This window comes from Orycteropus afer, unplaced genomic scaffold, assembly GCF_000298275.1.
Source record: "Orycteropus afer afer isolate SDZICR_OR568_19922 unplaced genomic scaffold, OryAfe1.0 scaffold00005, whole genome shotgun sequence".
Lineage (NCBI taxonomy): Eukaryota > Metazoa > Chordata > Mammalia > Tubulidentata > Orycteropodidae > Orycteropus > Orycteropus afer.
In genome coordinates, this window is record NW_006921592.1 from 28751257 (window position 1) to 28763605 (window position 12349).

At 39.9% G+C, this 12349-nt stretch overlaps 1 protein-coding gene across 1 annotated transcript in view; it reads right to left on the bottom strand.

Moving 5' to 3' along the window:
* LOC103196232 (zinc finger protein 83-like) overlaps nucleotides 1–12349 on the bottom strand; it is a 48295-nt gene that overhangs the window by 15978 nt on the left and 19968 nt on the right. Inside the window, exon 2 of the mRNA XM_042780641.1 lies at nucleotides 3437–3563. Within this exon, the coding sequence (XP_042636575.1) occupies nucleotides 3437–3563 (127 nt within the window). The remainder of the gene's footprint in view (nucleotides 1–3436; nucleotides 3564–12349) is intronic.

A 12349-nucleotide genomic window follows, 5' to 3' on the forward strand; every position in this document is an offset into this window, starting at 1 on the left:
GAACTTGGTAAATCTACTGCAAAAGACCTCTTTAAAGTGTTGAAGAGCAAAGATGTCTCTTTGAAGACTAAGGTGCACCTAACCTAAGCAGTAGTATTTTCAATCACCTCATATGCATATGAAAGCTGGACAATGAATAAGGAAGACAGAGGAAGAGTTGATGCTTTTGAGTTGTGGTGTTGGTGAAGAATACTGGAAGTATCATAGACCGCCAGAAGAACAAACAAATCTGTCCTGGAAGAAGAGAAGCCAGAATGCTCCTTGGAAGCAAGAATGGCCAGATTTCAGCTCACCTGCTTTGGTCATGTTGTCAGAAGGGACCAGTCCCTGGAGAAAGATATGCATAATAAAGTGGAGGGTCAGTGAAAAAGAAGAAGGCCCTCACTGGATTGACACAGTGGCTGCAATGATGGGCTCAGGCATAGCAGGGATTGTGAGGCTGGCACAGGACTGGGTGGTGTTTCATTCTTTTGTTCACTGGGTCACTATGAGTTGGAGCTGACTCGATGGCACCTAACAACCACAACAAGTAATGCACCAGTATGTCTTGATTCCTTTTTTCAGTTTGTATCTGCTATCACACTGTGACATGGTATAACTCTGGCACTGTAGATAAAAGTCAAGCACTTTATGTAAATAAGCCATAAGATAATACTAATTGAGTTAAACCTCCTCAACATATAATACTGATGCAAAATGAGTAGGCCTTAGGAAGAATTAGATTTAATTAACTAGTAGCTAATTTTTATGTTAAATAGTTCTGGACAAGTTTATCATAAGGTACAAATAGTGGTAGATCAAGGGCATAAATGAGTAATCAAACTAGTACAAAAACATGAGAATGCATAAAATGGATTTATAGGATGTTTCAGTTGTTTCTTTACATGCATTCCTAACCCACACTGGCTCCTGCAAATGTTAGAAATATCTACACTGATGATATTGTGATTTTTATCCTATAAGTGCTATAATTATTGTCCATGTTCTCACAAATATGACCATTTGCTACAAAAGAGCCTAGGACAAAGGCCATGGAGTAGCCTGTGTAGTAAAGAATTAATTCAACGTGGCTGGGTTGTCCAAACCCTGAATATTCCAAAAAAAAGGTCAGGTCCTTGCCTGGTACTTGGGATATGTTCTCTAAGCTCTTGGAATATCTGGCTTAATAAAAATGTCTTTGTTTACCTGGGAACTTGGGCTACTCTAGGTAGTCTATGCTAATAACCTGAATGTAGTATTGACTCTAAGCCATGTGGTATCAATTTGCCTTTTAAGAGAATGGAGACTAACCAATTTCAGCTATGTTGGAGCTCCATGTCTACATGAATGATCCCAATAAAAACCCAGGAACCCTTAAGATCTGGTGAGTTTCTCAGGTTGGCAATACTTCATGTTTGTTGTCACACATCATTATGAAAAAATTAACACTATCCATAGATTTCAGTGGAAAAGGACAACTGGAAGATTGTGCCTGTATCTCTGCACTCTGCTCTATAAGCCTTCTAGCTTTGGTGATTTTCCATTGTATCCTTTTGTTGTAATAAACCATAACCATGAGTATAATAGCTTTCCTAAGTTCTGCAAATCCTTTCAGAAAAATCATTAAACTGAGGGTGGTCTCACTGGACCCTGAAACAGATTATGTACCAGAAAACTATAAACTATTGCAAAGAAAAACAAAATTTTTTTTAAAAAAAGGAGAAGGAGGATGAGGTGAGGGGAGGAGGGGGAGGGGGAGGACAAGTAGAAAAAGAAGAAGATATCATTTTCATGAACAGAAGACTCAATATTGTTAAGATGTAAATTATTCCCAAATTGAGCTACAGATTTAAGGCATTCACAATCCGTTTTTAAAGAAAGTAGAGAATTCTAAAATTTATATGGAAATGCAAAGAAAGTACAATCACCAAACGATTTTGAAAAGAAGAACAATGTTGGAGAACTTAGCTTACCTGATTTCAAAATTTATTACAAGCCTACATTAATCAAAAGAGTGGTATTAGCATTAAGATAGACTTTCAAATCAATGTAGCAGAATACAGTCCAGAAACAGACCCACACACTATATAACCAATTTATTTTTGACAAAGTACCAAAACAGTTGAATGGGCTAAGAAACAATGCTGACATAACTGGACATGAAAATTCAATACATGACCTACAAGTCTAATTTCACACATAAAGGAAAATTACCTAGAAACAGATCACAGAACTCATCTAAACCTAGTATTATAAGACTTCCTGAACGAAACCAAAGAGAAAATTTTAGTGACCTTGACTTAGGCAAAGAATTGTTAAACAGGACCAAAAAAAAAAAAAAACCATGCATGACATCTTTAGTCATTAGGGAAAATATAAATTAAAATCCAAGAAGCTACAAATAAACATTCAGCAGAATGGAAAACAACAGTGAGACTTACAATACCAGATGTTAGTCAGAATATGGAGCAATTTTAACTCTCATACATTGTTAACAGTCCCTTGGAAACTCCTCTATTTTTTAAAAAAGCTACATAAACACTTCCGTAGTGATACTGCCTCGGAAACCCAAGGAGAGGTCGCTATGAGTCGGGACCGACTCGACGGCACATAAGAAGAAGAACAACAACAACATAGACACTTATCATAAGACCCAGCAAGTCCACTCCTTGTATTTACATATGAAAAATGACAACATGTTTACACAAAGAGTTGTACTCAAACACTTGTAGTAGCTTTACTCATAATGGCCCCAAAGTGGAAACAACTCAAATGTCTTATAAATGGTAAATGAATAAGAAAAGATTGTGTGGTATATGCATAGAAATAAATACTACTTAAAAAACAAACGAAACAAACACACTGCCATGGAGTTGGGTCCGACTCATAGACACCCCTCCTTGGGTTTCCGAGGCGGTATCACTATAGAAGTAGATTGCCCAACCTTGCTTCCGAGGAGTGGCTGGTGGGTTTGAACCACCAGCCTTCTTGTTAGGTGTCAAATGCCTTAGAATGAAAATATTAGCCTACTCACATGACAACATGTATGAATGTCAAAAGCACTATGCTAAGTGAAAGAAGCCAGACAATTAAGTGTGTATACTGTATGACTCCATTTACATATAGTTATGAAAAATGGCAAAACTATTGTTTTAGAAAGAAGATCAGTTGATGGAAGTGGTCTAGACGAGCAGGAGGGAAATGACTACAATGGACTCAAATGACTATTTGACAAATAGGGAAACTTTCTGGGGCGATGGATATACTCTATATCATGATTTGGGTGGTGAAAATCAAGTATACATTTCTAAAAACTCAACAGAACTGTACAATGAAAATTGCCAAATTTCATTTTCTATTAATTACACCTCAAAAAAGATGATGACGAAGCTTAAAAATAAAAGCAAAAAACCCAGAAATGCATTCTAGAGGGAGTTACATGGTAAGAATTGCTCACCCACTGAGACGAGGTGGCTGTAGTTCTCCAGCATCACGTCTCTGTACAGGGTCCTCTGAGCAGGGCCCATGTGCTGCCACTCCTCCTGGGTGAGCTCCACAGCCACGTCCTTGAATGACACTGATGCCTAGAACAGTACATTTCTTATCGTTATGAAAGGTTTAGAACTAGGTAACACGGAAAATACCTTTGGGAGCTAGTTCCTATCATGTTGTTGTTGTTGTTATGTGCCGTCGAGTCGGCCCCGACTCATAGCGACCCCTCCTTGGGTTTCCGAGGCAGTATCACTACGGAAGTAGGATTGCCCAACCTTCCTTCCGAGGAGTGGCTGGTGGGTTTGAACCGCCAGCCGTCTGGTTAGCAGGCAAGTGTCTTAGCCACTATGCTACCAGAGCTCCCAGTTCCTATCATATTTACTGTTAAATGTTAAAAAAAATATATAGTAAAGGATGTCTATAATATTTACTGTTAAATGTTAAAAAAAATATATAGTAAAGGATGTCTATAATGGCCCTAAATTTGTCTTAACTTTAGGGGTACCCATACAGTTAGTACAAATGTTATTCTTGTGCCCTAATTAATTTGAATTTATCTATATTATATACATATACTGGCAAGTAATCTAATACTGATTGTGGTAGGCAGAATAATGGTTTTTACAGATGCTCATGCCCTAATCTCTGAATATATTACCTGACATAGCAAAGGGAATTTTATACAGGAGATTGGGTTAGGGACCTTGAAACGTAGAGATTATCCTGAATTATCTCCATGGGCCCACCCCAATCACATGGGTCCTTAAAACCAGAGAATCTTTCCAAGGTACAGTCAGAAAAAGAATGACAATGGAAGATGGGTTAGGGAGTTTGGATATTTTTTTTTTCTGTACCCCAACTCCCCTTCCCTCTGAGTACTTCCCACTGTTAAACACCAGCACATAAGTCACAGTTTCAAGAAATCTATGATACGTTATGATACTTGATACGTTCAAGTTACAGAAATCTATGATACGTTACCCTCCAAGATAGCCGGATCAACATTCCATTTCAGCAGATCCTAGACTCTCTATAATACTTTTTAATACCTCATATGACCTGCCCAGGTTTTTTTTTTGTCGTTCTTCCCTTATTTATGCTTTCCCAGCTACTTGTCTGTCAGTCTGTCACACTGTGGTGGCTTGGGGGTTATGCCCCTGCTGGTATTTGTCACCCATGATGGACAGGTTTTAGCAGAGCTTCCAAACTAAGACAAACTAGGAAGAAGTATGGGGCCATTCACTTCTGAAAAAACTGGCCACTGAAAACCTTATGAATAGCAGTGGAACAGTCTGGTATGGTGTCGAAGATGAGCACCACAGATTAGAAGAGACTCAAAATACAACTGGGGAAAGAGCTATCTCCTCAAAGTAAACTCAAACTTAATGATGTGGATGAAGTAAAGCTTTCAGGACCTTCATTGCTGATGGGGCAGGATTCACAATGGAAGAAACAGCTGCAAACATTCATTAATAACTGGAACATGGAATGTACGAAGTACGAATCGAAGAAAATTAGAAGTTGTCAAAAATGAAATGGAATGCATAAAGATCAATATCCTAGGTGTTAATGAGCTGAAATGGACTGGTACTGGCTATTTTGAATTGACAATCATGTGGTCCACTATACCAGAAGTGACAAATTGAAGAGGAATGGCGTCACATTCGTCATCAAAAAGAACATTTTAAGATCTACCTTGGTTGTTGTAGATGATAGGGTAATATCCATATGCTTACCAGGAAGACCAGTCAATATTATTATTATTTAAATTTATGCACCAATCACTAAAGCCAAAGATGAAGGAACTGAAGTTTTTTTTAACAACTTCAGCAGTCTGAAATTGACCAAACATGCAACCAAGATGTATTGATTACTACTGGTGAATGGAATGCAAAAGATGGAAACAATGAAGAACCATCAGTATTTGGAAAATATGGCGTTGGTAACAGAAATGATACTGGAGAACACATGACAGAATTTTGTAAGACTAATGACTATTCATGACAAGTACCTTTTTTTCAACAACATAAACAGTGGCTATATACATGGGCCTCACCAGACAGAATACACAGGAATCAAATCGACTCTATCTGTGGAAAGAGGCAATGAAGAAACTCAGTGTCATCAGCCAAAATAAGACCAGGAGTGGAGTTGTGGAAAAGACCATCAACTGATCTTACACAAGTTCAACTTGAAGCTGAAGAAAATTAAAACAAGTTCACAAGAGCCAAAATACAACCTTCATGATATCCTTCCTGAATTAGAGACCATCTGAAGAACAGATTTGACACAATGAACACCAGTGACCAAAGAATAGATCAGTTGTGTGTGGAATTACATCAAGAATGTCATATATGAAGAAAGCAAAAGTCATTAAAAATACATGAAAGGAAGAAAGGACCAAAATGGGATGTCAGAAGGGACTCTCAAACTTGCTCTTGAACAGTGAGTAGCTAAAGTGAATGGAAAAAATGATGAAATAAAAGGGCTGTACAGAAGATGTCAAAGGGGGACTTGAGGAGACAAAGTATTATCATGAAATGTGCAAAGAACTGGAGTTAGAAAAGCAAAGAACATGCTCAGCATTTCTCAAGCTGAAAGAACTGAAGAAAAATGGAAGCCTCAAGTGCCAACAATGAAGGATTCTATGGGCAAAGTACTGAACGATACAGGAAGCATCAAAAGAAGATGGAAGGAATACACAGAGTCACTGTAACAAAAACAACTGGTCAATGTTCAGCTATTTCAAGACATAGCAGAAGATCAAGAACCAATATACTTAAGGAGGAAGTCCAAGCTACATTGAAGGAATGACAATTGGGTGTATAGAGGTGAAGGACACCAAAATGGTAATGTGTGCCCTGTGTACTATCAGTAGTTAAGAATATACTGCCAGAAAACAATGACAAAACCACACACGAACTCAGAAATCCTAGGTTTCAGACTGGACCAACTAAAATAATTTTTGTCCATTTTTATTCAGCAGCCTCTATGTTAAAATGACATTTCAAAACTGAAATTAAAAAAAAAAAGAAATAAACAATAAACCTACGACTATTTAATAAAGTGATTTACTAATCAATATCTTCACACAAAAATCTCCCACAAGAGTCTCTCCTTGTCCAGAGCAAAGAAGAATGAAGAAAACCAAAGAATCATGGAAACAATTAGTCCTAGTGACTGGTATACCATGAGATCCACAGCCTATACGACCATGAGATCAGAAGAACTAGATGGTGCCCAGCTACCACTGTCAACCACTCGGAGGGGAATCTATGTAAGAGATCCTGGATAGAGAGGGAGAAGAATGTGGAACAAAACTCAAAATCATTTGGGAAAAAAAGAGGGAGGGGCAGGTTTGCTGGTCTGATAAGAGTCTGGTGGAACCACTGAGACTATGGTCCCTAGCTGCCCTTCAGGTCTGGAATTGAACCCACACCAGTGGCTTCCAGCCAAACAAAAGACAGGCATATAAGCTGAACATTTACCTGAGGTAGATACACTCCTTGGAGAGAAAAATCATGGGAGAAAGAAGGGCTGTTTATGCACAGGGAGACAGCTCAGGGGGCAGGAGTGCACAGAGGGATGGACACAGGGAAGAGGTAACTATCGGGAGGAAGTGGGAGGGGAGCTGTTGCATTGGGGTAAATTGTAGTCAATGTCATGAGACAAACTGTATGTGAACTGTTGTATGGAAAGTGAATTTGTTCTGTAAATTTTCACCCAAATCACAAGAAAAAAAAAAAAAAAAGCTCCCATAAGGCCCATATTTATAAGTGAGTTTCACAGAATTTACAAATAACAGGCATTTTTCTTATATAAATTATTAGAAAAAAGCAATAATGCAAAAATGCCCTGATTTCTTTTATGAGGCTATAACCATGATACTGCTACTGGATAGACACATGAGAATAGAAATTTATGGACTAAACTAATTTCTGCTACAGGAATAGAAATCCTAAAAATAATATTTGCAAAAAGACCCCAGAAAAATATGTAAAAAGGAACTCACCACATTCAATAGTAAATAGGGTTAATACAGGAATTCAAGAATATATTAACATTAGAAAATCTATTATTCTATTCACAATATTCATAGATTAAAGGACATACAACATATTTTTATTGCAATAACCTGAACCAAACCCACTGCCATCCAGTTGATCCCAAATCATAGCGACCCCTATAATAAGGTTTCCAAGGCAAAAAATCTTTACAGAAATAGATTGCCTCATATTCCTCCCATGGAGCAGCTGGTCGGTTTGAGCCACTGACCTTCTGGTTAGCAGCCAAATGCCTTACCCACTGAGCCACCAGAGCTCCTATACAGATGGGAAAAAGTACTCACTATAACTCAGTACACATCCTTGACTACACTGAAATTTAAACAAACTAGTAACTGCAGAGAAGGTACTTATCCTAACAAAGGCTATCTTCCACAATCCAACAGCAAACATCAGAACCAACAGGAAAATTGCGTACTTCCTTTCGAGGCTGACTTGTATTTTTTCTAATTTTCCTTTTCCATTTAATGCATGGACCTTTATATACTTCTTAAATGCATTACATACAAATTAGGAAATGAATAAAGATCTCACCTGAAATGTGTTCATTTTCTGTGGCTCTTGGAGAGTGTAGATAATTTTAAAGGCTCAACTGTAGGGACAGAGAAGGACTGAGGTCACAAAATTTGACCTTAAAGCAACTAGATCCACCTCCCAAATTCTCAGCAGCTGGGAGCAGCCTTCCTATGCCAACATGGTCCTTTAGCCCTGGAAGAGGCATAGGGAGGACCATGCCGAGGTGGCAGCATCCATCCACGTGTAAATGTGAAAGGATCATGAGGACTGGAGTTTTATACTGGAAGTATATAAACTCTTTTTTCTATTGATTTAGCAATAATTCATGTATTCTTACAACTGTTTAATAGGAAAAGCTAAGAAAACAGAGAATTACTAAAATTAAATTCCACCAAAGGATAAGGCAATAAGCTATACCTTTATTCAGTAAATTATGCAATAGAACTCAGTGTACATACATAACTAAAATCAAATCTAAACAAAATAGGAAGGAGCTTACTTTTATTAAAGTTGAAATAGTAGAAAACATACTCACGCTACATCATTTACATATTTCCCTAGCAATACTGTTTATTCCTAGAGTTACAAGTTTCACAAAAGCCTAGTAGAAGAGATGGGGCTACTTTAAGACAAGGATTTTTAATTGTTTTAACCAAATTATGGTTCTCAAAAGGCCCTTTTGATAAGAGACTTCTGGTGACTGACCTGTGAGAGAATGAACTGCACTGTTTTCCTCCTGGCTCTGTCAGAAACTGAGTGGTTATAGACAATTCACTCAGGTTCCATTTCTTTAAAGCTTTCAAAAGAGTAAAAAGTCAATAAGCACATGAACCATCATTCTGGGATCTGTGAGGTCAGGGAATGTTACTAGTATCACATGTGGTAAAAGACAAGTATGAGAGCTACAAAATATTTGTAAAGAGCTGTTGTTGTTGTTGTTATTTGCCGTCGAGTCCCGACTCATAGCGACCCCTCCTTGGGTTTTCGAGGCAGTATCACTACGGAAGTAGGATTGCCCAACCTTCCTTCCGAGGAGTGGCTGGTGGATTTGAACCACCAGCCTTCTGGTTAGCAGTCAAGTGCATTAGGCACTATGCTACCAGAGCTCCCTTGTAAAGAGCTACTGGGGGGAAAAAAAGGATAGGTGGGGACAATTTCCTCGGCTCTGCCAGGTTCTCCCTGAGCCTCACACCATGCCCTGATGTTCTTTAACAAAGTGGCCTTTCCTGGATAGCCTACCTTTGGACTATCCCAGCTCTCCTCACTTTTCTCAAAGCTTATTCAAACTTTCCATTGTCACACAGCCTGTGGTAGTTCCTGGAGTTGGTAACATCACCATATCTGGCTCATTCTTGATAAAGGGATCAAGAATTGCCACTCGCTGTCCAAATCAGGACATGTTCCTTTCTGGGCTCTTCTGCTTAGGTTCTGAACCACTGGTGAGAGGTCAAAGGTGAAAGGGATGTTCTCTTCCAGATAAGATTCCTGTTCTCAGAGGCCTCCTATCTTCTACCTCACAAGAATGGCTTTGTCACAAGGGAGCTAGGATTTGAGCCTGGGTTTCAAATTCATTTTAGGATCACAAACAGCAAACCAAACCAAATTAAACTCACTAGCGTGGAGTGGAGTCAGTCCTGACTCATAGAAATCCCAGCTCTTGTGGTTTAGCGCCTAAGGCACTTGACTGCTAAGCAGAAGGCTGGCAGTTCAAACCCACCAGCTACTCCTCGGAAGGAAGATGGGGCAATCTACTTCCATAGAGATATTGCCTGAAAAACCCAAGGAGGGTCACTATGCATCAAAATTGACTGGACAGCTGTGAGTTTGGTTTGGTTTGGTTTTGGGTTTCTGAGGCGTACCTCTAGGGAAGTAGATTGCCCAATCTTCCTTCCGCCAAGTGGCTGGTGGGATTGAACTGCCAGCCTGCTAGTTAGCAGTCAAATGCCTTAGGCAGTATGCCAACAACAGTTGGGGGGGGGGGCTAGAAATTAAGTCTCACCCAAGGAAGGTAAAGAGACAGTGTTGTTGTTGTTGTTATGTGCCGTCCAGTCTGATTCAAGTCACAGCGACCCCTCCTTGAGTTCTTGAGGTGGTATCACTAGGGAAGTAGATTGCCCAACCTTTCTTCCCAGGAGTGGCTGGTGGGTTTGAACCAACAGGCTTCTGCTTAGCAGTCAAACGCCTTAAGCACTAGTAACTCAGAATACATCTGCCACATGGTGAGAATCCATCCACATTCACTTAGAATTTTATCCCTGGGGATTTGGGGACAAGTCGGCTAAGTGCTGTGATCTCTGGTTTTAAGGCAGGTGCAATATTACAAAAGATCTGAGATTGGGTGTAAAGCAGTACGAGCTCCATTACTGGGCTAGCTTGTGTCTTGAGCATATCATCTCACCAACTTAAAACTCGGTTTGCTTTTTTAAATAATGCATTATTTAAAAACACAGAAACAATTCAGATAATTATTCTGATCTCACAGGATGGTTGTGAGATTTACTAAGCCACCCAACAAAACAAATACAAGTGTCTTCCAGCAGTTATCATTTAATCTTACTGATCACACTTGGACACATGCTTTACAAGTGACATCTAACTCCAGAACGCCACGACAGTCATTAATATCCTCATTTTCACCCTGACTACAGGCGACGGAGATGGAATTTACCCTGGTCCTTCTAGTTCCAGAGCCCCTGCTTCAGACCGGTTCAAGGTCCATAATGAAACGCACATTACCCTCCCGTGGTCGGTATGGGTTTTTCCCGGCTAGGGCTGCAGGCTGCGCAGGGGACACAGTCCCTGCAACCTGGGCCCACCGACCACTTCCTGACCAGGGCTCAGACCACCGGCGCTCCGGGAACCCAAGAGGCCATCGGTCTCTCCAACAACCTTTCACTGCGCGGAGGGTTTGTTCAGGGGGTTCCCGCTCCAGTCCCCTCAGGCAAAAAGCAACCCATCCCAGTTGGTCTCCAAGACGCGTGGAGCTCGCGTCCCTCTGCGATCTCACCCCAAGTCTGCATCGTCTACTCCAGTTTAGACCGGGAAGCTCCGTCATCCCGCTCACTGTAAAGCCGAGGGACGCGGAAGGAGGCAGGCAGCGTAGTAATACACATGCGCAGTAGGAGCTGAGACCCCAGTGTCTGCATTAAACGCTGGGAGCCAGAGCGATTCAAAACATCATTTCCCCTAAACCTCCGCGCTCGGGCGTGTGGTGACTATTGCCCGGTCTTTTGGAAAGTTGGAGATAACAGTGAAACATGCGTTTAGAAATACTTAAGAAAATGACAGTTCTTCTTGCTAATTACGAAAACAATATTGGAATTATGCAAGAAAATGTACTTAGTTTTAAAAGGCATGCTTACTGAAATACTTTGCATGGAAAGTGTATATCAAATTTTTAATATTTTCAGTCAAAGCAAGCGAATAAATAAAGCAGGAAGATGCTGTAAATCGGAAACTTTATGAAAACCAATATTTCACTACATTGTAAACATTTGTATGAAAAGTTATGTAAAATACATTTATTTTGAAAGGAAATAAAATAACATATATCTGGATTGTCCTCCACTAGTGTGCCTTTAAACTTAAAATTGACAAGGTAAAAATCAAAACCAACCAAACTCCCTACAAACAAGTGACTTCTGACTCATAGCAACCCTATATGGGACAAAGTAGGACTGCCCCATTGGGCTTCCAAGGCTGTAAATTTTTGTGGAAGCAGACAGCTCTTTCTCCTGTGGAGTTGTGGATTCAGTTGCCAAACTTTTAATTAGCGGTAATGTTTTAACTGCTACACCACCTTATCACTTGGTATACAAGGCTGTGAAATGTAAATAAAATGGTAGAAAATAGACCAGCTTGTTTACTCCAAGAAGAAGAAAAGAAAAAGAAAGCAAGCTTTTCAAAAATAAGTAAGTAATAAATGAAACCACCACTCGCCTGTCAGCTTGTACTGTGGTGGCTTGTGTGTTGCTGGGAGGCTAGAGGCCATAGCACTGGTGTTTCAGATACCAGGAGAGTCACCCATGGTGGACTGGTTTCAGCAGAGCTTTCAGACTAAGACTCAGAAGATGGAAGGGGCCATCCACTTCTCAAAGAATTGGCCAGTGAAGACCTTATGAATAATAGTGAAACACAATCTTATATTTTACTGGTTTTGTACCACATTGTTCTCCCTCTTTATGCAGGATCTCCTACATCCCTTCCAAGTGGATGGCATTGGTAGCTGGGCACCATCTAGTTCTTCTGGTCTCATAGTTGTATAGGTTGCAGATCGGATGGTGTACCAGTCGCTAGGA